At 40.1% G+C, this 23,979-nt stretch overlaps 1 protein-coding gene across 1 annotated transcript in view; it reads left to right on the top strand.

Annotated features, from left to right (window-relative positions):
- Positions 1–23,979, top strand: part of gucy1a2 (guanylate cyclase 1, soluble, alpha 2) — a 57,421-nt gene that overhangs the window by 10,578 nt on the left and 22,864 nt on the right. The window contains exons 2-4 of the mRNA XM_061719253.1: positions 4,634–4,695; positions 5,133–5,257; positions 9,758–10,668. Coding sequence (XP_061575237.1) covers positions 4,634–4,695; positions 5,133–5,257; positions 9,758–10,668 — 1,098 coding nt within the window. The remainder of the gene's footprint in view (positions 1–4,633; positions 4,696–5,132; positions 5,258–9,757; positions 10,669–23,979) is intronic.

The raw sequence follows: 23,979 nt of genomic DNA, 5'->3' as shown, positions 1-23,979 counted from the left end.
GACTTCTTTCAAACCTTCTTAAGGAGCCTGTGAAAGAAAATCGCGTTTCCCAGAGTCGCTCTTAGCTTAAGTATCTCTTTCATTAAGAAGGAAATGAAAGATGCTGCTGACCCAGTCTTTACAACCATCTTAGTAAACAAATACTCACAGATCCAGCCGCGTCAGGCAAATCAATATCACACCAAGCAATGACATATTAAAACAATGCACCCCGCACAAATTTTGATCTATTTTATACTTTAGATTTATATTGTTTAGCATTTATTGGTGACAGCAAAGGGGGGAAAAAAAGAAAAATAAGGAATAACAAGTGTGTTCCTGTATATGCTTTATGCATTACGCACAAATAAAACGATCATCATGAATATCATTTATTTGATAATTTGGCTGCTATACAGCATGTTCTCGCTGCAAATCAACCGCGTCACCGCGCGCGAAGCAGAACTGTTTATATGAACGCATTCGTGCGTCAGCACTTCAGTCCCCTGGACGTGTGTCGGACCGGGCTGTCCAGGCAGCCGGGACACCGATCCTCCTGCCCGAGCCCGAGCCCGAGCACCTACATGTGTGATGACAGGGAAGCAGCAGCTGAAGAACGGAATCCTTTGATGAATCGTTCATTACAGTCTCAAATATAATCAATGGTGTCGGTTTATATTAAAGAATCTTTTTGCCCAGAAGAAAAAAGAGCGAAGACAACGACCCATAACTATTTTCTTCTCTTGAAAAAACCCACATGCACCGCGGGGTTTAGGATAAAAAGACGCTGCAGCGCGAGTCGGGATGCAGCGTCTCAGAAGAGCAGTGGAATACGTGCGAGGCGGTGCTGATCTCCGCAATTAGAAGCCCTCTATAATTGTAAAAAGAATTTCACTTATCACGGGTTCTTTTTGGAACATAACCCCTGCGAAAAACCAGGGATTGCTGTAATTCCACGTTGCGATTTGCGAAACTCGCCTTCTCTTGGCTCATGTTTTTGAACGCACACACACGCCCACCACGTTTCCTCACGGTCTCTGCGTGTGGGGAAAAAAAGCCTCACTGTAGCCAGAAATAACGGAGTAACGCACCGTTTGGATGAAAAAGGGTCATTGAATTATATTTATCATCTTAATTTTTCATTATAACGCACAGGCAGCAGGGAATTAGTGCGTTAGGTAGCAGCGCTGCGTGTGAAAATGCGCTGATAGTGATCGGTGATCGATTTGCCTGGCATCGATTGATTTGGTTTCAGAACCGGACAGCTGCTCCAAAGAGCTTCTGAAAGAGCGAAACTAAAGGACGGTGTTAAGAAGTCATCTGGGAAACACCCGTATCTTAGGGTTCTCTCTTAAGTGAAACCTTCTTTGAACCTCTCTTAAGTCCTTAAGAGAGGTCGGATCTGGGAAACCCGGCCATTATCAGTAAATGGAAATAAAATGGCACCACGACAAAACTGCCAAGAAAAGGACAGGAAGGGAATTTATCATCGAGATAACAAATATCAGCTGCAAAGCTCTCTATAAGACCACTTTAATGGAAAAACTCCATAAAGATAGACTTTGTGGAAAAGAGGCCAAGAATATCATTCACACTTTGAAGCACGGTGGTGGCAGTATCATGTTCCAGGGCCTGGGAATGGTCAGAGTTGAAGAAGTGATGGTTGGTGCTAAGTAGCTGCCAATTCATAATGAAAACCTCTTTTAATCTTCGAGGACAGAGGTTCAGCCTTCAGCATGACAGTGACCCTAAGCCTACTGCTAAAGTAGCCTTCATATAGTTTATAATGCATCAATTAAAAAGATTTGGAAAGGTCTAGAATCTGTGGGATGAGGTAAAGATTGCTGTCCACGAGCAGAACCCGTCTGTCATGCAAGAGATCACTGACTACGTTTACATGCAGTCAATAACCCTTTTCTAACCGGAATATTAGCAATAACCCGGTTTTGCACGGCCATGTTGACACCAATAACCCCTTTGAATAACCGGAATTTGCTCATTTTCCAGCTTTTCTAACCCGAATATTTGGTCATGTATACGCCTAACGGGATATCCCCATCAAAAGGAACATTAATTTGTTTTCTGCGCATGTTGTTTTCGCAAGGAATCTTGGTCTTTTGAGTCCAGGAAGACATCCGGAAATTCTCACGCCAGTCGGCGTGGGTGAACTCCATCATTACTACCCGTTCCCACCACTCCTGACTGTGCACCTTAATTCAAAGTGTCCGGGCTGCTCTGGTGGAAACGGGTAGCATGGATATGGATGGCACAGCTCCGGCTCCATTTGCCATTTCTTCACGTTCTCGCCTTCCATTAATGAGGAAGGCGACGAGGAATAGTGTTAAGTCCTGGTGGGTCAGTACCAGCACCAAAGCGCAAAAGAAGGCGACTTCTACTGGGCTGTTCATTATCCGCCGTGCTGCTGTTAATGGTTGTTGTTTTGGATTTGGATACAGGAAGAAGAAGCGGAAATGACGGGAATTGCGTCATGACGTTCTCCGTGCGTCGCTGGTTTGAGCAAGATATCCCAAATGATTACAATTACCATGTAAACAGGGAAAACCCTGTTTGCTCGCACATGTAACAGATGTCACAGCCCGGCTCATAGGCAGCGACAAGGAGGGAGACGAGACGAGGATGACAGTATAAAAAAAGGAAATTTATTAACAAAAGATAATGAACTAAGATAAGTCAGTAATCAGTAGTGTGAGCATGTATGAATGTGTGGAAAAAACAACCAAAATCCAAACAGCAGCAGCCGTGCCCGACCAGGGGCCTGTACTACGAAGCGGGATTTGGGGTTAGCGAGGTAACTTCAGGTTTAACCCTGGGTTTTCAGGACTACGACGGTGGTTCACTTCTTAGCGGGGCACATCGCCATGGTAACTTATGCTGAACAGCTAACCTGCTCCGGAGCAGGTTATGTTCGAGATATAGATCGCCGGGTGTAAAAGCACCGCCCACTGACCAATCAGCTCTCTTGGAAAATGACATGCCCTTTCGAAGAGAATCCAGTGGAGCTTGGTGCGCGGAGCCTGAGAGGATCCCTCCGAAGAGAACGCGTATTCAGGGACCACCAAAACCCCTTTGCTTTCCCTGATGAGTACCTGTATGAACGATCCAAAAAAAAGGAAAAAAAGAAAAAAGAGGTGGAGGAGAAAATAAAAAATAAATCAATCAATGAATAAATAAAACAAATCATCACCCAAAATCCGATGTACAGTCAATCCAAAACTAATACCAATTAAATAAATAAATCAAGAAGAAATGAAAAAGAAGATGCATTTGTAAGGGGATAGCAAAAAAGGGATTTTCAATTTCGTCCCTCGAACATTCTGAGAAGTCACTTTAAAATACTAAACACCCCCCTCCTGAAAAAATAAAAAATTAAATAAAATAAATAAAAAAACCCAATTCTTTGGTACAGCATCAGCACAAGTTATCGGTCAACAACAATAGTTATAGAACCAATATATACAGACTGTCTCAGAAAATTAGAATATTGTGATTTTCTGTAATGCAAACACAAAAACAAAAAAAATGTCATACATTCTGGATTCATTACAAATCAACTGAAATATTGCAAGCCTTTTATTATTTTAATATTGCTGATCATGGTTTACAGTTTAAGATTAAGATTCCCAGAATATTCAAATATATGTTTATATCCCTATGAATTTACGCATTTATACAGTCAGCGATCTTTTGCCAGCTGTCTTTCCTGCATTTTGCAGCTGCAACTGTGTTGCTTTTTGCCTGTATTATATGCCTATACTCATCATATTTCCGTAAAATTATTGTTTGCTCTTCGCTACTGAAATAAGCGGCTCTGACAGCGGACTTCTCCATGCTTGCGATTGGTCATGCGCTGAAAACACCGCCCCTTTTATGTGCACGCGCTCATATCCAGATTGGAGAAACCTGGGTTGATATACCGAGTTGATAACCGCCGTCGTGTGAGCGCTTAGCGTGATTGCAATTGTCCCGCTTAGTGAATCTGGATAAGGAAAAGATATCCTGGATATGTTGAACTTGCTTCGTAGTACAGGCCCCAGAACAGAGAGAGAGCGAGAGCCAAGCAGGAGTGAAGCTTTTTAAATAGAGACCCACAACGGGCCCAGGTGTGGGTCATCACCTAATCAGGCGACCTCTCCACCATGCTTCCTGCAAAGGAAAAACACAGCAGCAGAAAAGCAGGGACAACTAGTGGATGGAGGGGTCGTAACATAGATTATTCTGAATGTTTCAGTAAGCGGAATATTGACCTTAACCCGACTTTTGACTGCATGTAAACATAGTCAGTGTCTAGATGTCACTAAGAGACTTGCAGTTGTTGCACAAGGGAACTCAAAGTGCTGACTTTGGGGGTGAATACTTAAGTTTCTGTTTGTCTTTTATAGGTATCAATTATATATATATTTTCCCTCTATAAATAGTAGCCTGTTCAGTTGATCAACTAAAGTCCTATTTATGCCAAGGTGACTTAGGTATAAAATGTGAAAAATGCCAACAGGGGTATATCATTTCTTTTCAAACTAAAACTGTATAGGTTTCCTGAATGGTTGGGTTCGTTGTTTATAGTCCTGGAACTTTATTGGGCAATAAATCAGTCACTCTTGCAGACTTGTCCTAAAATTTTCACTCCTTTTTGCAGACACAGACTGTTCAGGAAGCTCTACAGCGAACTCTACAATTCTACAGACAACAAGAAATAAGGTACGGCCATCTTGTTGTTGATCTGTCCTGCTGGTTGGTTTCCCGACTCCCACTTATTCATTCCTCTTACCTCGTCTTCTCCCTACTTGATTGTATCACACTGACACACAGAGAAACAGACAGACTTACAAACATAGACATACTCCTTCAACTCTTGTCTGGCTCACGTCAAAGTAGTAAGTATACAGCAGATAGCCATGTACAACACTACCAGGTACAAAACTGCATTCTGATACAAAGATGTCGGAGCAGAACTACAACTTTGGACTGAGGTATTGTGACGTAAATGATAATAAGTCTTCTGGCTCTTTCACAGATCTTTCATACTGTGTCTAAGAATATGTTCGACGTTATCTCAATGATCTAGAAAATGCTGCCATTTTTACTGATGTAACAGTTGGTCATAAATTTGTGTTTTTGGTTTGTGATTTTGACAGGTGTCAAGAAGTTGGAACTGATGAAAGACGAAGAGAGAAGACAGACGAGAAGTGCCCATTTCTAGAAAATTCTGGTTCAGAAGAAGATGTCCTACAAATCCTTCAGTATATGGCCACAATACTGGGTAAACATATGAAGTGAAGTAAGACATATGTGTTGTACATTGTGTTGCCATTTAGAATGACTTATAGGAGACATACCATGGACTTACCTCGCAACTTTTCCTGGGAAGTTGTTTCAATTACTTGAAATTTCCATTAAAAGCCTAAATTGCTTTGGGCAAAGTAATTAATAGATAAATAATTCATTAATTAGGTAATTTAATTAATTTGCATTCATGGATTGATAAAGTATTTTTGAATTGAACTGAATTGAAAACAGCTTGGGGTTACAATATCACTGCACTTCACCCTCCTGTTCTGTGAGGTTTGCCAGATTTATTTTCTTTTCTTTCTCTCTTTCTCTCTTTTTTTTACTTGCAAATGTACATTTTGATGTAAACTGTTCTTAATTACCCCTCAAGTATGTTATTGCTGTATGAGAGCTCACATTACTTAGCCAAAGAGCTCATACTCCCAGTCAACAATTTTTTATTTTTTTAAAAATTGTTAAACAACTGCCGAATGAAAAAACTAAGTACACCCTTGCTGTTTCCATAAATATAAGAGGATAAGTAGCAGTCAGGTGCTGCTAATCAAATTCTCCGCATTGACTGTTCACAAAGCAATTTTGACTGAAGCCTAAGTTTTGTTAGTTTGATTTCAGGACTGTTTTAACACAACACCAAAGAGGAGAGACATCATCAATGATCTTACAGAAACAATTGCTGATCCATCAGTGTGTGAAAGATTGGAACGATTTTAAAGTCAAATTGTCTGGAGTTCATCTTTATTCAGTCATATGATGTGCAAGTGGAAAGCATTCAAGAAGGTTTCCAGGGTCAGATTTAAGCAGTCTAATAGAAATTTCCAAGAGCCAAGAGCAACATTTCATACTCTTCAGGGCTCAGGAACGTTTTCTGCCCTGCAAAAGTTCCTGAAGGCCTGTTTTTTAGGGCTATTCCTGATAATGGAGACACGGATCAAAGATCCGGCCCCTGAAAAACTACCTGGAACCCCCACCGGTGGAATTGCACCTTATGGGTGTTTTCATACTGGAGCTATTTATGCCAGCCCAGAGGAACTCTGGCTATGAGTTTGGGTCACTTGGGTCAGTGTGAGCACAGCACCTGCATTGAAATAGTTGTACCAAGACTGCTTTGAGGAGGTTGTCTCGGTACAGCTATTAGTGAACTCTGGTGCGGTCCGTATGTAATGTGAAAGCTCCATGACCTCAGTTCGACCAAACTACGACCAAAGATACTCTATACAGAAGATAGCGCATTACCGTTACTGCCAATGGTATGAAATGGTATGCACTTCCTGTCTCCTAAGTGGGCGTGGCCGCCCACCCAGTACAAGATCATCGGATCAGTCTAATATTTTTTTTCCCTTCCAAAAAGACTTCAATAATAACAATAACAGTATTATTAAGCAAAGAAGCAAGGTTTATTTTAGTTTTAAACTTCATTTTATCCGATGGGAAAACGACTTTGGCAGTTCTGCAGTGACCGACGACTCTGAGGAGAGCTGTGAGAGCCAAATCTCGCGAGAGTGCGTTGCTCAGACAGAGACAGGTCTCAAACAAAGTTAATTTTCTCCTAATCTGTCGGTCTGAAAATTTCCATTTTGGTGTCAGAATGTTCAAAAGGTTTGTGGCTTTTGAAAAATGTGTCCCATTAGGTTACTATGGGGCGAAGGAATTGGTAATAATCTGTGCTCACGTTCACTTTTCCCATAGGACTCAATAGACTCAGGACCTGCTTCCTGTCTCCTAAAGGGGCGGGGCAGTGGGGAAACCCACGTGACACAGATACAGGAAACACAACCCTAGTGGGCTGTCTCGTTTATAGAACGTCTCTGCTACGACCGAACTGCCAGTTCCAGCCGCAGTTGCACTTCATTTACAAACTATGTCAGTTTGTAAAAGAAGCACTACTTTTGAGTATAGTTTGTCTGGAGTGGTACAAAAAAAATAAAATAAAAAATACAAAAAAGTAGCCAACTCTGGGTCAAAATGCATAGTTGTTCTGTCACAATGGTTTTCAGCTCTTTGCTTCAGGCCAGTTGTTATGGAAACATGATGCTCTGCCAACATTGATATTAACCAATGACAGCACTGACCCTGAACCATGCTTGTGGTGTGGCATTTGGGTGAAGCTGAAAAACAACACTTGTGGACATGAACTGAACAAACTGAAAAACGGTGATTTGTAGAGCAGACCTCATTTCAGCCTTCACTATATCTACCAAATATTTATTTTAGTATATGAAGCTTCTTACTTAATATTTCAAGCCTCATTGATTGTCTTTGGATTTCTTCTAAATTAACCAAACATCTTCTAAGGGTTTAATATCAAGATAATGAAATGACTACTCAAATACTTAGGAAATACTCCTAGGAGTATCTCCTAAGTCTAGCATTGTCTGACATGGTTGGAGTTTTAGGATCACTGTTCCGCATTGAGGACTGCAGATTCCGCTTTGTAACTCTGGAAACTCCATTATTCCAGTGACAAGTTGAGGAACAAAATCTTCCCACAACAAAATGCACTCATTCATCATTTTTGCCGTTACAACTGCAGATCTGCTGTTGATCTATGGGTTCACGCTGTTCCAAGAAAGAGACTCACTGAACTCTGAAGCCCTATCAGTTTTTACTTTAATATTCAAGTCATCTTTCATTTTCTATTTGGTTCAGGAATTTAATGCCCCAAGGTAGACTTTTTCTAATGCTCTTTTCTTCGTCTTTGCAAGTTCCTTCTTTTGGTGAGAGGGTGAAGTACTGGGATTTTCATCAAGTTGTTGCAGACTTTATTCTTGCTGAAAATATTCTGTTGTTCAAACCCCCACATTTCAGTTGCTTAGCAGTTCATGGGTGGTATTATTTGGTTCTCTTCTTTTCAGTAGAATAATTAAATATGTTCATTGCAGTTGCATGTTTGTACAATTATTTATGATTGTGGCATTTTGTAAAAAAAAAAATGTAAATCAGGGCCTGGAACAAACTTTCATTGCGTGAATTAAGCAGAGTTGACTAGCAGCAGGTTCTCCATTCGTCCAGGCATTTTCTGTTACTAATGACTTGTTTCCGGCCCAGATGACACATACAACCCCTGCAGCTTAGTAGTGGTCTGCCCTGGGATTTTTAGCCTAGTTGGAAATAACTGGAATGTATCGAGAAGGAGAAATGGAGGAAGCCATTGGTCATTTTAAACCACACTAACTTAAGTACGATTTGCCAGCCGCGGAGCTTGCAGACAAGTTGAAGGTATTTTTGGTGAGTGGTTGCCTGTGGGCATTCAGTCATGATTTGTGATAAGCTCAAAAACCTATCAATGCGCGCTCTACCAGAATCGAGTATGCAATTACTTTTTCGTTAGAAAACTTTTTTTTTCTTAACTTCAACTTTCTTTCTGACACAGGCAATCTTTGTTGCTTATCTGTCTCTTTCCTTAGCCAGGTTCTTTGTACTCTGATTTTTGTATCTACTGGATTCCTTTACTTGTTTTCTTCCCTCTGGCCACTTTAAAAAAATGGATTCTGTTTTGTCGGTGATTAGAGCTCATTTCTCACTTGTTTTATTGACAAGATGTGGTTTGGAGAACAGTTGGCTGACCGTCAGATCCTGTAGTGTAGTAACTTCCATTGCCCATTACTTGTGTAACATGAACAACACATCAACTCTCGATTTCAAGACACCAAATCATGTGGTCTGAACAGAACAGCGATCTGCTGATGCTTTAAGTCTTGTCCTGTTAAATCATCTTTACTGGTAATTAATGGTCTCCAAGACCTGTATTTGATGAGAAAATGAAGTACGTTCATTCTGAAAATAAAACAGATTTTTTTTAGTTTATATCAAATGTAAACTGACATATTTTTCTATAATCCTTTAATCCAGTTTTTTGTTATTTATTCAGTATGGTTGTGACAATCCTATCAAAGTTAATTATTTTTTAAAGGCTTTGATATTTGATTGCTTTGGAAGCTGATAGTCTATGGTTTGTTTGCTCTAAATCATTTTTGCTTAATTTAAATATTGGCCAAAAAAAAAAATGTTGCAGCTGCAGGTATCAGATTGAACAGTAAAAAAATATACGTAAATATATTATATATATATATATATATATATGTGTATATATATATATATATATATATATATATATATATATATATATATATACATATATACATATATATATATATATATATATATATATATATATATATATATATATATATATATATATGAGATATATCATAAATATTTACAACTGGTGATGTGAATATTAAGTGAACCAAAATGCTTCCCTGCAGAATCCGTGAAGACATTGTGTCTTCTAAATTAAAATATTAATACCCACATTTTTTTGGAGATACGGCATTTCATTCTGCAGATGTGAACATTTAAAGTGTGTACTTACGCATCAGTGTCAATAATGTGTGTGCATTTTGTGTGCAGCGTGCAGAGTTTAGTGTTGCATACTGCATTGCTGATGGTGGTGTTTTGTATCCCCTCACAGGCGTACCCTTCTGTGAGCTGCGAGAACATTTTGGGGAAGAGTTCTTTGGCCTGTGTTTTGAAGAAAACGAGCGAGTACTTCGGGCTGTAGGCGGCAACCTTCAGGATTTCTTCAATGGTTTTGATGCCATTTTAGAACATATTCGCACCTCCACGGGGCGCCGTGCCTCATCTGAGAGCCCGTCCTTCCAGTGCAAGGATCCCCGGGAGGAGGAGAAAGGCAGAAGAAAATTGGACAAAGTTGGAGATCAACGAGAAAGAGATCGACGAGGCAAGGTGCTAGTTCTTCACTGTTTCAACCCTGCGCCTGTTGTCGGATTGGTTATGCCAGGTTTGATCAGAGCTGTTGCCAGGAGGATTTTTCATTCAGAGGTAGAGGTGGAAGTGGTGCCACCTCTTACTCCACTGTTGCCTAACGAAGATACAGAACATACAGACTTTGATTCCACTACCCCCACTCCCACTGCATCCCCCAGTGTATCCCCTTCTTCATCCCCATCCCCTCCATCCCCTTTTCAAACCTCTGTTCCCACAGTTTGCCTTTCCTTCCAAATCCAAGAGACATGTTTGCCCCCTCTCCCTTTCCTCCCAAATTCAACTTCAGTTAGCACTAAGCACCCCCCACTCTCACTTTCAACTAACCCAAGTGATCTCCGCATTGGCCTGGCCACGTTTTGCCGTGCCTTTCCGTTTCATCTCGTTCTGGGGCCGCACATGGAGCTGCTGCAGCTTGGAGAAGGATTGAGGAAACAGACTCGCATTGAGCCTCACAGAAACCTCTCATTTCGGGATTGCTTCGAGATTGTCTCACCCAAGATGGAGCCGTCATTCCAGGGAATCCTGCTGAGGCTTGCATCCCCCTTTACCATCCGCACCAGGCCCGACACCTCACAGGCTGGCACAAAGGAGAAGGTAAAGCTGTCACAAATAACAGTCTTGCACAAATCCTTTTTATTCTTCACCATTTTTTGTTTTGCTGTAGCTCTTGCTCTGGCAATTGATGTTCCGCTCACTATTTGAATGTTTAGATTTTTGGGGATTAAAAAAAATAAAAATAAATATATATATATATATATATATATATATATATATATATATATATATATATATATATATATATATATATATATATATATATATATATATATATATATATATTTTTTTTTTTTTTTTTTTTTTTTCATACGACTTTCCTCAGAACATACAGTGACACAACTAATTAAAAAAAATCATCTGTATGGACGCAGTCTAAGGTTTGGAACGGCATCAAAATATTATTTAAAAATGATTCTGTCAAATGCTGTTTATCAGATATTGTGAATCTGCAACAAGTTTGTCGAAAAAACTAAAACATTTTGATTAACACCCAAACTGTCCAATGGATGTGACTTGGGTGCTAACATAGAACACAATGGATTTTAGCTTACAAAATATTGCTAATTGGCTGACTCAGTTAATTTCCAAATCATGAACTGAATATTTACATGATTTTCATCAACGTTCAGAAGCTGTCAAAATAATATTAAAGACTGTGTTAGAGTATTATTTTAAGTGAACTGGCCAAAATATAAGTAATAAGACTGTTGGCATAATTATTTAAACAAAGAATTCAGAATTTATAGAACGAGTAGTCTCTAAACAGGCCATGGACTTCCTTAAGGCCCTGACACACCAAGCCGACTGTCGGCCGTCGGGCCATCAATGAGCGTCGGTGCGCGTCTGTCGGGCTAGTTTCCCCGGTGTGTCCCGCACGTCGCCACAGGTCGGCCGCCCGTCGGCAGCTTTTCAGCCGATTCGACATGTCGAATCGGCGTCGGCCGTCGGTCAAACAGCTCACTCTGTGATTGGCTGTTCAGGTAGCGAAGAAACGGAAGTGACGAAAGCTAAGCTAAGAAAGCAAAGCTAAGAAAGCAAAGCTAAGAAAGCAAAGCTCTTTTCTTCTTCCACAAGCTGACAACGCCAGTGCCGATTCTTTATTCTTACGCATTGTGGTAGCGAGAGTGGTGTGGAAATGTGGTGTGGATATGAAGCCTATTTGTTATGTTTACGGCTTCCCAGAGCTTTTCCCTTGTTTTTTGAGTGAATACAGACTACCGCTGCCTGCTGGTATGGAGGGGAATTAGCTCTCATGCATGCGCAGAACGTACGTGCTAGTTGGCTGTGGGTGTCGTCTTTGCGGTGTGTCTAGTGCTTCTTTTTGAGCCTGACCCAGCCCGACACAGGCGAGGCGACACAGCAGTCGGCCGACAGCGAGCAACGTCGGGTTGGTGTGTCCTCGGCTTTACACAAAATAACCTTTTTTTTTCTTGTTCTCTTTGGATGAGCTGTTTGATGTTTGATGACCATTTTTTCCCCTGACCATGTTGCCTCGCTATCCCGGATGTGCTGCTTTCAGAATCAGAATCAGAATCAGAAAAGCTTTATTGCCAGGTCAGACATAATCAGACGAGAGAACTTGACTCCGGTTTACACCGATGGCACCATTAATACGGACGCCATTTTGCTCTCTACATTAAAAAAAATAAGAACGTACCTGACTCAGTACACAGCTCAACTCCCAGTACAGGCCATGGTTATATCCCACCACAATTAATGCCCTCCCAGACTGATTCCAAGCTTGTATGATCAAACTACTACACAAGGAGCAACATGTGCCAGCGTCTCTGGTCTTTAGGCAACCCAGAAGGCACACCTCTGTTCACTGAGCTTCACTGGCTGCTTGAATAAAACACAAGTCTTTGTCATTTAAGTACAAGGTGGTCTTGGTTCTACCTATGTGAACTTGATTGTAAATCAGTGACCACAAGAGGCCACAAGAGCAGAGTCATCCCTTCTTTACATGATTCAAGAAGGTGTTAAAAGGTGTTCCAAGAGCACTTTCTGTTGTGAACTGTTGTCCCCTTTAACTTCCCAAGTTGCACTTGAATATCGTCTTAGTTTGTAGCATTTAGCTGCATCTATTTAATTACTCTTATCTGCACCTACTTGTGATCTAAAAAAAGTTATAACTCTTTTTAAAACTCTTTCATGACTCAAACATAAAACTCTGCTGGGCATCGTCATGGTCAAGCATAAGACTTTCTGTACTGTCGAAAAAAAGTACAATTGTAATTTCTGGTGTGTTGTTATCACATTAGTTTCATTTGAACTAAATGATGTACAAAAACGCCACAGTTTGAATCTGGTGTGGGTAACACTATTTGTTACAAATGTGTTCTTTGGATACACTGCGTCCCATTGTCAAGGCAGGGTTCAAACTGAGTTTAATATATGAATTATTTGCTGAATTTCTCAACTTTGGAGGGAGGATCGTAGTGTTGTCGTGAACTATTAATGTTTGGGTGTACCTCTTTCTGATAAATAATTGAATAAAGTGCTAAAAAAGTCTGTTGGTGATACAGTGCGTGTAGAATGCCAGTCAACTGCAGCACCTGCAAGCCTATGATTCTTTTTTCTATTTTTTTCTATCATCGATGACATGAGGTATGATTTAATTCTAATTTCCCAGGGAAAAATAATTTTGAGCTGAGCTGTGTTATCTCCTGCACTGAATTAATCAGAAGTTCTCTACAGGATTTCGGTGATGGCAGATGGGTCGGTTCAACCTTGGTTCTGTGTATCTTTGAGCTTGTATCTTGAGCTTAAGTTTGAATTATAAAAGTTCAATTCTATGATGTTTTAAAACTAAATGAAGCAGCAAACAAGTATTTAGTATGTTAAGATGTGGTATAGTATTGAAGGACTCAGCAGAACAGTCTCTTGTTCTTTATGTTTCAGATTTTCTTCTCATAAGGTTGCTCTGATAGCTGCACACACTGAGTGAAAACTTTTAACTATTCCTTAACCAAAGAGTGCATCTATGGTTAAAAATGCTTCAGCAAAGAGATTTGCTCTAATAGAAGTAATACTTTAGATTAATGGTCAAGTTAAGACAACACCCAGATGAAGGTAAATGGATAGTGAATGAGAAAAAGGCTTTTGTATGGTGTTTTAGAAACATTTTTAAGTACAAGCAATGCTGTTGGTGGTCGAGAGATAATATTCTCTCCATTAGCATCTTCCAAACACATTTCCTTGGTCAAGGATACAGTATATAAAAAATGACTTTCTTTACACTCTTTCATTTCTTTGAAACAACACTTTTAAAATCACTTGGCAAACAGAATACAAGATGATGACGTCACCACTTTCTTCCGGGTGCACTCATATTTATTTATAGTTTCAACGCTAGACTATTGATGGCTATCTGGGTTTGTTAAGCAAAATGGTATCATCCAAACCAATCAAATAAGGACATCTATCATCATAATGCTGCTGTGTCGCTGTGAATCTGAAGTTTAGCTTTATTTCAAGATGGCTAATCACTTCATGGTTGCATTGGATTGCATGAAGCAGTTTGCTCATATGGGATATTTCTACTCTACACCTTACAAAGCCAGAGAAGTTATGTGCTCCAAAATATATTTATGCAGTTTTCAAGTGTTATGGGTTATGTGTTATTACTGAACCCAGTAAACCAGTTATACTCATTAGGAATCACTATGAAGGAAGCAGTGAAGTCTACATCATATCTGTAGCTCTCGTGGTTGAGTGATTTTGCAAGAGCTGTAAGAACAATGATCCAAGAGTGAGTTGCAAATACACAGGAGAAGAACAGGACATTTCTATGCACAGTGTGAATCTGAGAGCAGAAACACAGTTTTTTTTTTAAAATATATTTTTATCCCGATTTTTTCCCCCATTATATCACCCAGTGCTCCTACCTAAGTGACAGTCCTGGGCAATGTTCCCTCTAATTTTTCATGTATCTGGGCATACACACAAGCTCCCTGAGCAAACTGAGCACTACTGTGAGCAACATCAGATATGCACGCTTTATTTTTAAATAAGTAATTTGGTCCACTTAAAAAAGGCAAAAATCTGAAAAATGGGATGTGTAGATGTTATACAGTATGTGAGAGTCCTGCTTTGGCCATAGGAAGAGTCCTGCTTTGGCGCTGGCTGGATAGATTTTCTTGTGCGCTGAGAATATACCGTCAGTGCGCGATTGCGCACGCGCGCAGTTTAGAGGGAACATTGGTCCTGGGGCCTCATTTATAAAGCTTGCTTGCGCACAAAACAGGGCTTGAAAGATGCGCACGCCACCTTCTACGCAAAGGTTGGGATTTAAAAAAAAAAAACTAACCGAAAAATGTGTGTATCTTTACGCCAATCCTAACCCTCGCGCACGAACATTTTGAAGATATGGGGAACTGGCGTCGCAGGCGGTGAGGTGGTGAAATGAAGCCAGATTCATGTCATACTTTTAATGTCATCACATATCAGACTTATAATATAATAGCGCTGATCGTGTCCCTCTGTGTTTGAAGCACAGCGTCAGTCAGGACTCTCTGGTGCTGCTGGTGCTGCAGCAGCGGTGCAGGAAACGCCGTGCCGGGAACCTCCTCGTCACCCACCGCGACAACTGGAGAGTGACTGAGGACATAACAAATGAGTGCCGGGCCACTCTTTGGAGCCCCTAAAGGGACTCAGATTTTTTTTAAATATATAATGAGTTTTACGGGCGCGTGAAACCTTTATGCGCGCATGTAAAGCCTAAATTATGGTTCCGTGTTAAATCAATGCGCACCTACGGCGTTGGTGTAACGCGGAACCATAAATCAGCCTTAGAGGTTTCACGCGCGCACATAAAACTCATTATATACAGGACTGTCTCATGAGGCGAATTCATGTGCACGTAAATCCAGATTTTTTTGTGCGCACGCCATTTTCGGCTTTTGGGCGGACGTTCACTTTTAGTATGGATCCTACACACTCTTTTATAAATGACTTCTTAACCTGAGGAGTTCTTTTCACCAGACAGTGTGGGGTTTCTCTAGGCGGACGTAGCGCGTGGAAGGATCACGTTATACCGGCCAGATCCTCCCCACCCCATCTCCAGAGGGGGCATGTCCAGAAGGGGCATGTATAGCCCAGGACTGCTGCATGTTTTTGTGAGGGAACACGGGGAGAACATGCAAACTCCACCGTGCCCCCAGAAACAAAGAAACACAGTTTTGATATCAACGAGATCATATATATATAGTCAGCATACAGCACAAACATATAAGCTGCACATTTAATGATATACCATATTAATTATCTATTTATTTACATTTTGCGTGCTGCGGCTGCCCTACTATCAATGTGTTTTTTCACATCACGTCACTCCCTCCTCACTCAAAAACTCCATGTGCTAGACTCTTAAAAGTATGTTGTTTGTGGAGCAAGAGGGCAAGCATAGCCTTTCTTATTCCTTTCACGATGAATCTTGTGTCACCTGGGAAGAGAAGCAGAAAAAAGCGAGAGCAAGGAAAGGATGGGCTGACATTTTCACCAGAAAGGGCAGAGAGAGATGGCCACAGGCCAAGGTAAAGAGGCACACTCCCCTGTGCTGCACTTTGTGTGTGTGTGTGCATTTGTGGGGCCTGCGGTGGATTTTCAGTTTGACTTCTTTCCTCTTCACCTAGGGATATTTGCTGTGGAGGAGATATTCAAAGGCACACTGAAAAGGGCAAATTGCATCTCTCTGCTTAGTGTGAACACAGTGGTCACCACACAGGGGAGTGTAAAGAGGTTGTACCGTCAAAAGCTCTCCTCTAAACCTGCCATCATTTCATTTATCATGTTTTTTCTCAAACCGCAGTTTTCTGGGTTGTTAGACATAACTCACAAGATAACATCCGCACTTTGTGAAAATATAGCTCGGTTTATCTCTCTGCTTTCAATGCACAATATATTAGCTCTCTTATAAAAGCAGGTTGACCAAGACATAAGACATGAATCACAACGCCTGCCTCAACTGGGGATGTTTTTGCTGCAAATACTCAAAAATTCCCAGAGTCTTTGGGTGAAAGAGTCAAAATTCTGCGTTAGTTGATTGAACAGTGTTTGTGAAGTGTCTGATGTGAGCTTTTGCCTAGACCAGCGCTTGTGTGCATGTCATTTCACTTTTAGCAGTCGTTCACAGCAACATATAAATCTTGTACATGTGATACATGACACAAAACAGGTTAGTTAATAAAGGCGGTTGTGGAAATGGAGGATTTGTGAAGACCAATGAGGGTGTTTGAATCTGCACTGTTATAAAACAAACGCTACTGTACTGGATTTCAAGAGGACTTTGAATGGGTTTTGTTTGCGTGTGCATCATGGGTGCACCTGCATGTCTGAGTACAAAGAAAATCTCGACTTTAGCACCACCTTTGATCAGATGTAGATAAATCACTGCTATGACGGTTTGTTTGTTCAGCAGAAGGTGCTTTGAAAATCACTGTCCTCTCTGTTGATGTTTACTATTTATACCTTTACAAAGCAAGGTGAGTGAACATACAAAGGAGGGAGAAAAAAGGCAGGTGGACCAGGAGTAGCATAACAAGTACATATTATTAGCCAAATTGTTTGCTTTCACACATGTTTTAAAGTGATAGCAGTGGGATTTTGCACACTTGAGATTACAGACTCATTTTTATGAAGCCTTTGCTTGTATAAAGTTTAATATGATGCAAGTTGTACTAAACAGTTTTTAAACAGAACTTAATCTTAAACCTTTATGGACAGCATTTCAAGGCACAGGTAAGGGCCGGTTCTGTTTGCTCAGTATGATGCTGTGATGTTCAGCTTGCACTGCAGCAGTTTGAAGCCATCTCCAGTTTAAGAGAGGTGCTGGGCTGCTGGCTCTAGTGGAGGAGATAAAGTATCTTAGGATCTTGTTCATGAATGAGGGCAGAATGGAGCAGGAGAGCGACAAGTGGGTAGGTGTGTCATCTGTGGTTATGCAGGATCTTTACTGGTCTCTTTTGCTGAACAGAGTTGAACCTAAACGCAAGGCTGTTTGATATGCATTCCTACTCTCTCCTATGATCACAAGCTGTGGATCATGACCAAAAAAAAGATGACATTGTGGATACAAATGACTGAAATGCCTTTCCTACGCAGGGCGGCTGGCGTTGCTTTTAGAGATACAGTATACGTAGGTTGAGAAGTTCTGTCATTTGGACAGGACTCTCGTAGTAGAGAGCTTCTCTGCAGTGACAGGAGCCAGTTGAGGTGGTTTGGGGCATCTAGTAAGGATGCTTCCTGGACTTCTTCCCGGGGAGTTGTTTTGTACATGTCCAACTGGGAGTATAAAGGCAGAGGCAGGCCCCCTTGGTGATAAAATACCTCTCTCAGCTGGCTGGAGAGCACCTTGTCATCCCTCTAGAACAGCGGTCGGCAACCCAAAATGTTGAAAGAGCCATATTGGACCAAAAACACAAAAATCAAATATGTCTGGAGCCACAAAAAATGAAAAGTCTTGTATCAGAATTAGAATGAAGACAAATGCCCATAGGCGAAATGTTGAGAAAAAAGTGGAAATGTTGAGAAAAAAGTGGAAATGTCGAAAAAAAAGTCGAAATGTTGAGAAAAAAGTGGAAATGTCGAAAAAAAAGTCGAAATGTTGAGAAAAAAGTAAATATGTTGAGAAAAAAGTCGAAATGTCGAGATTAACGTTGAAGAACAATCTTGAGAAAAAAGTCGAAATGTTGAGAAAAAAGTGGAAATGTTGAGAAAAAAGTGGAAATGTCGAAAAAAAAGTCGAAATGTTGAGAAAAAAGTGGAAATGTCGAAAAAAAAGTCGAAATGTTGAGAAAAAAGTAAATATGTTGAGAAAAAAGTCGAAATGTCGAGATTAACGTTGAAGAACAATCTTGAGAAAAAAGTCGAAATGTTGAGAAAAAAGTCGAAATGTCGAGAAAAAAGTCGAAATGTCGAGATTAAAAAAGGAAAAAGGAAGAAAAAAAGAAGAAAAAAAAGAAAGAAAGCAAAAAAAGAAGAAAAAAAGAGAAAAAAAGAAGAAAAAAAGGTCAACCATTTTTGAAAAAGCTCCAGGAGCCACTAGGGCAGCGCTTAAGAGCCGCATGTGGCTCTGGAGCCGCGGGTTGCTGACCCCTGCTCTAGAAGAAGAGGAGGAGGTGGCTGGGGAGAAGGAGGCCCCTTCTGCTTGGACTGCTCAACCTGCTATCCAAACCTGGATAAGCGTTAGTTAATGGCTGGATGGACTAATGGCAACATAATGATATAATACTGTCTGCATGAAAGGGTTTAAAAAGGACCCATGAAACTGGAATTCTACCTTATACCTAATTCTACCTTCTAGCTTATACCCCCTGATGTAAAACTTTCTAATAGGTCTGTTTTTACATTTAGATCAGGCAGTTGTATTTGGCAGTTTAATTGTTTGTTCAACTCAAACTATCTTTCTCCTATGCCTTTTCCTCGTTTGACCCTACTTTCTATTTTTCAAGCACTGAGTGTCTCCTCCCCATACCTCTCCGGTCTCTTACGTTCTTACTCTTCATTCACTGCATTTCAGTTCCTTTTCCCTCCTCCCTCTCCTTTCCAACTCCTTGGAGCTCTCTGTTGCCCATGGCAATAGCAACATACATCTTTACATTTCAGTATTCTTAATGTGTACAATGTGATCATTAAATGTACTGAAGGCCTTCCTATTATAAGAGGAAATTGTTTAAAAAAAAAGGCAACTTTCAGTGGAACATCACAAATCTATAGATAATACTGATTTATCTGATGAGAAATCTGTTCATTTAAAAATATTTTGATTATTAATAAGTCCAATAATTGTCAATGTCCTTGTGTTCTGCAAAGATTTAAAGAAGATGTTTGTCTACATTAGCTCCACTTGCTAATAATAGCTTCACTCATGGGAGCTTTTTAGAAGAGTTGAATTAGATGACTTCTACTGTAGTTGTTAAGTGGCTAGACTGAGATAAACTAATATAGTTTTGATCCTAAATGTGCTTTTGATTATGTATAAAGTTGTCCTTTTATTAAGTTGTCAAAGGTGAGAAAAAAAAATCTAATTTCCTTTTAATAAAAGCAATACTTGAGATAAACAGCAGTTGAGATATGCTGTTGACATGGCTGCATGACATGTTGTAACCAGACTGCTTTAATTACTCAGGCACTTGATAAGAGCCGTTTTCATGTCCTGTATGTAGTATTGTATGAGCAATAAAGTGCTGGTCATCTGGGATGCACTTGCAGAATTAAAGGTGCAGGACCTCCTTAATTCAATGTAATAATTATCCTGGGACTTGGAACGAGGGTTGCAAGGTTAATGTGTAACCAACCACCACTAAAAGACGAGCCATCACAACAGACTGGACGCCTTCTGTAGTTTCTCTCTCCTAAAGTTTGAATATGACTTTTTTTTGTCTTTCTTCCCCTTTATCCATCCGACTGCTTCTATAGTGCTTTTTCTTTCCTCCCAATTTTTGCCAATTTTCTTTTTTTTTTCTTCACCTATTGCCCAAGTCTCCTCTCCTTCCTTTATTTGTATTGTCTTCTTTTTCCCTGCTGGTAGGTTTCTTTTACCTTGCATCCTCGTAGTTCACTTACCTCCTCTTTCACTGTGCTGTGAGAACACAGGGAGCAGACAGCAGCAGAAGAGAGTACTGAGTTAAACAGAGACGCGCAACTAGGCCAACACAAGTGCCTCCAGGGGTGTGTGTGTGTGTGTGTGTGTGTGTGTGTGTGTGTGTGTGTGTGTGTGTGTGTGTGTGTGTGTGTGTGTGTGTGTGTGTGTGTGTGTGTGTGTGTGTGTGTGTGTGTGTGTGTGTGTGTGTGTGTGTGTGTGTGTGTGTGTGTGTATGAGCGAGCGTGCAAGTTCCTTACACAGTAATCCAGAAAATGGGAGACTGGGACTCAGATTGAGGCGGGGAGACCCTGGCATGAATATACATACTCCACATGAATAAAACAGAATTAAAAAGAGTTGTTAGATGGTAAGTTAAACCATTGTATAAAAATAACAGTAAAACAATACATCAGTAAAGGGAAAACAAAACCAGCAGCCACGGCTGCCTTACCTAAGCGTATATTTGGACAGGATGGCGTCATGAAGTTGGTGATGTCTGTTAAGGTCTGTGTCCTAATACTGTGATTTTACTTTGTAAAGCAACCTGACGGTAGCCTGGATTTATTTGATATCATTATAACTGCCACTTAATGTGAAACCTTTGCAGAATTACATTATTAATTTCTCATAAAATATTAAAAAAATGTTTTCTTTCAGGTCAAACTATCATTCTTATTTTCATTTGATTGAGTATTTGCCTACTTTTAGAAAACATGTTCTAGGTCTTGAGGCATCCCATCTTTACTATTAGCACAACACTAGCCAGAATACATTTTGGACTCATGTCCCAGTGGTCTCTGGTGCCAACTGTGTATTCCTGCACAGAATTATGTCACTGTAGCTACAGTGGACATCACAGCAGAGATGTCTAAAAGAGTCAAGAAAGTAATGATGAAAGAGAAAACCAAGGAATGAATGAGCACGAGACTTAACAAGAGTAAATCTTGGACCGTCTCATGAAAGTGACTTAACCTCCATGCCTAAAGCTGGACCCACTGAGGTAAAACATTCAAAAGTTGTGCTACATTAAAGAGTAATCATCATCGCATATCATTTAAAAACTCACTATCTTTATTGATGAGCATGTGATAACAAATACTGCAGTGGGAAGTTGAAGACGTTTTGCATTTCTGCAAGTTTACATTTCGCCTCTTGAAGTTGCTGAGCTCAGCCATGTTCTTATGCACACAAAGAAGAGGAAAGATGTAGGGGCTAAAATACCAGTCAAAGTCTGCTTTCAAGTGTTGTTGATTCTCTTCCTCCATAGTCCAAATTATCGGCTCAAGTTTAATTATTAGACCAATAATTACATATAATTATCTTGCTCATCAGCCTATGATATTTTAACTACTGATACAGTATATATTATTCATCATGATTAAATGCCAATATCCTATAAATGATTGTACAAAACATCCAGTTATTTACAACAGATGAAAATAAAAATTAAATATGAATATCATAATTGTTAGTAATCCTAATCGTATTGTTATAATCATCTAATACAGTGGTCCTCAACCTTTTTTCAGTGATGTAGCCCCTGTGAAATATTTCTTCAGCCAAGTACCCCCTAACCAGCGCAAAGCACTTTTGGTTGTTAAAAAAATACCTAAAACAGAGCACTGTGCCATCAGTAACTGATTTATTAAACATAAAAATATTACTGCTATGCTTCAACCACGACTCCATCGTTGGTCCAAGTGATTGACAGGTGAAGCCAGGTGATTGACAGGTTAGGTGGAACCATCCTGGTGTGGGGGATACTCTGCGGTTTTAGGATAATAAGTTGAATAGCCGACTCCTGAAGATAAAATTCATTTTATGAATTTAGACTTATATTTTCCTCAATTATTTATGAAATATTTATTTTTAAAGGATTTTTGCATGGATGCTACTTTTTAAATATATGTATTTTAAAATCTCACGTACCCCCTGGAGTGCCTTCACGTACCCCCAGGGGTACGCGTACCCCCATTTGAGAACCACTGATCTAATATATTATTACACTATTATGTGATTATCACTCGTAATAACACTGTACTCTCGAAGTGAATATCCTATCAAGTATTTATACTGAAAAAATGTTGTGTATTTAAATAACTTTGTGAAATGTGTCTTTAATTAGGCCCCAGCAATTTATAATATGACCACCTTCTCTAAATGAGTCTAAATGAGTCTATTTAGTGCATGCACATGTGTGAAAGACTGACACAAAAAGCATCTGAAGAGTGAGGAAGATGATATAATAGCACAAGCTGCATTAGAGCATGTTTTTCATTTTGTATTTGGCCCTCCTGATTTCACAGTCTCCATGGAAATGGCTGTTAGTATGTCAGGCGTGTTGTGTCAACCAGACAAAACCTTATGGAACAGCAGCTCACGTTATCATTTTTTCTCGCTGATTTACTTTTTTATTCTTATTTTTATTTTGCATGTATGTACTTGAAATCATTTGCATGTACATAGATATGTGTTCACATAGCTGTTTATTAATCTCCAGCAGGACACTACCTTTACTGTGTGCATTAAAGCAGCAGCCTGCGCTGCTGTTAGTGCATATGCAATAATCCAAGATTACTGAAGCTAACTGAAATATTAAACGAGGTCTGTCGAGTGGCAATTTTTGTTAAGCAGCTCGCTATAAGCTGAGTTTCTGCAGACGGCTGTTTTGAACTCAGGCCCTGTGGGTTGTAGGCTGCATATGTGAATATATTTTGCATGTGTGTTGTTTCTGAAAAACAGACAGTTAGAGGTATTGAATGTGTGTTGGAAAATACTGCATGCACGTAAATGTGGAGTGTATGTATTATGCAGACATAGGAGAGAATGTGCTATAAATAAAACAGGGCTGCAATGTGCTCGCTGGCGGAATAATCTATCTGACACTATGGAGAAAGGGAGAGAAAGAGGGGACGGGGAAGATGGGGTGAGAGAGGGGGAGTCAGGGTGAAAAACAGGTGATGTTGGAGAGAGAATGAAAAACAGAAAACTAAATAAAAGAGAAGGTCTGAGCCAAGGACTGAGCAGGAGAGAGAGAAATCAAGACAAATGACTTTTCCACAGGTCGTCTAGCTGCGGTAGTTAGCATGATGTTCAAAGAGCAGTGATGTCTTTCGTCGACATCTCCTTGAATAAACTTAAATGTTTCTCTTAGTCATTCTCTTCTGGGTCTGCCAGGACTAAGAGGATGTTTATTTTCTTTGTCTTTACACCTGTATTATGGACATTTAGCAGGGTCTAAGCACAGTTTTTTTTTCTAAATTGTGAAAATAAAATGTTAAGGAGGGTAAACTAAGTCTTGCTGATGTTTTCCAGATACCGTTGTCAATAATGCTGCACTGGTTTGTTGGTCTTCTACCTTATTACATCATCTTTATATCTGAGTTTAACTGACAAGGTAAATACTGATATATCTGGCAGGTAAATCCAGGAAGTACCTCTCTAAACCAAGCCAGAACTGTTTCTTTTCTAATTTCTTGGTAACCATGGTGATGAGTTCTGCTGCTCTGGTTGCTTGAAAACAGGCTTCAGTGACAACACCATTGCCTACTGTAGACATTGTAAAAGCAGTCACAGCAGCTGGGTAAAAGGATGCAGAGCTTGTCTTTTTGATGTTTCTGTGTGTGTGTGTGTGTGTGTGTGTGTGTGTGTGTGTGTGTGTGTGTGTGTGTGTGTGTGTGTGTGTGTGTGTGTGTGTGTGTGTGTGTGTGTGTGTGTGTGTGTGTGTGTGTGTGTGTGTGTGTGTGTGTGTGTGTGTGTGTGTG

This window comes from Cololabis saira, chromosome 4 (genome assembly GCF_033807715.1).
Source record: "Cololabis saira isolate AMF1-May2022 chromosome 4, fColSai1.1, whole genome shotgun sequence".
NCBI lineage: Eukaryota > Metazoa > Chordata > Actinopteri > Beloniformes > Belonidae > Cololabis > Cololabis saira.
The sequence above is the reverse complement of the archived record's forward strand: the minus strand, read 5'-3'. Positions and strand labels throughout refer to the sequence as shown.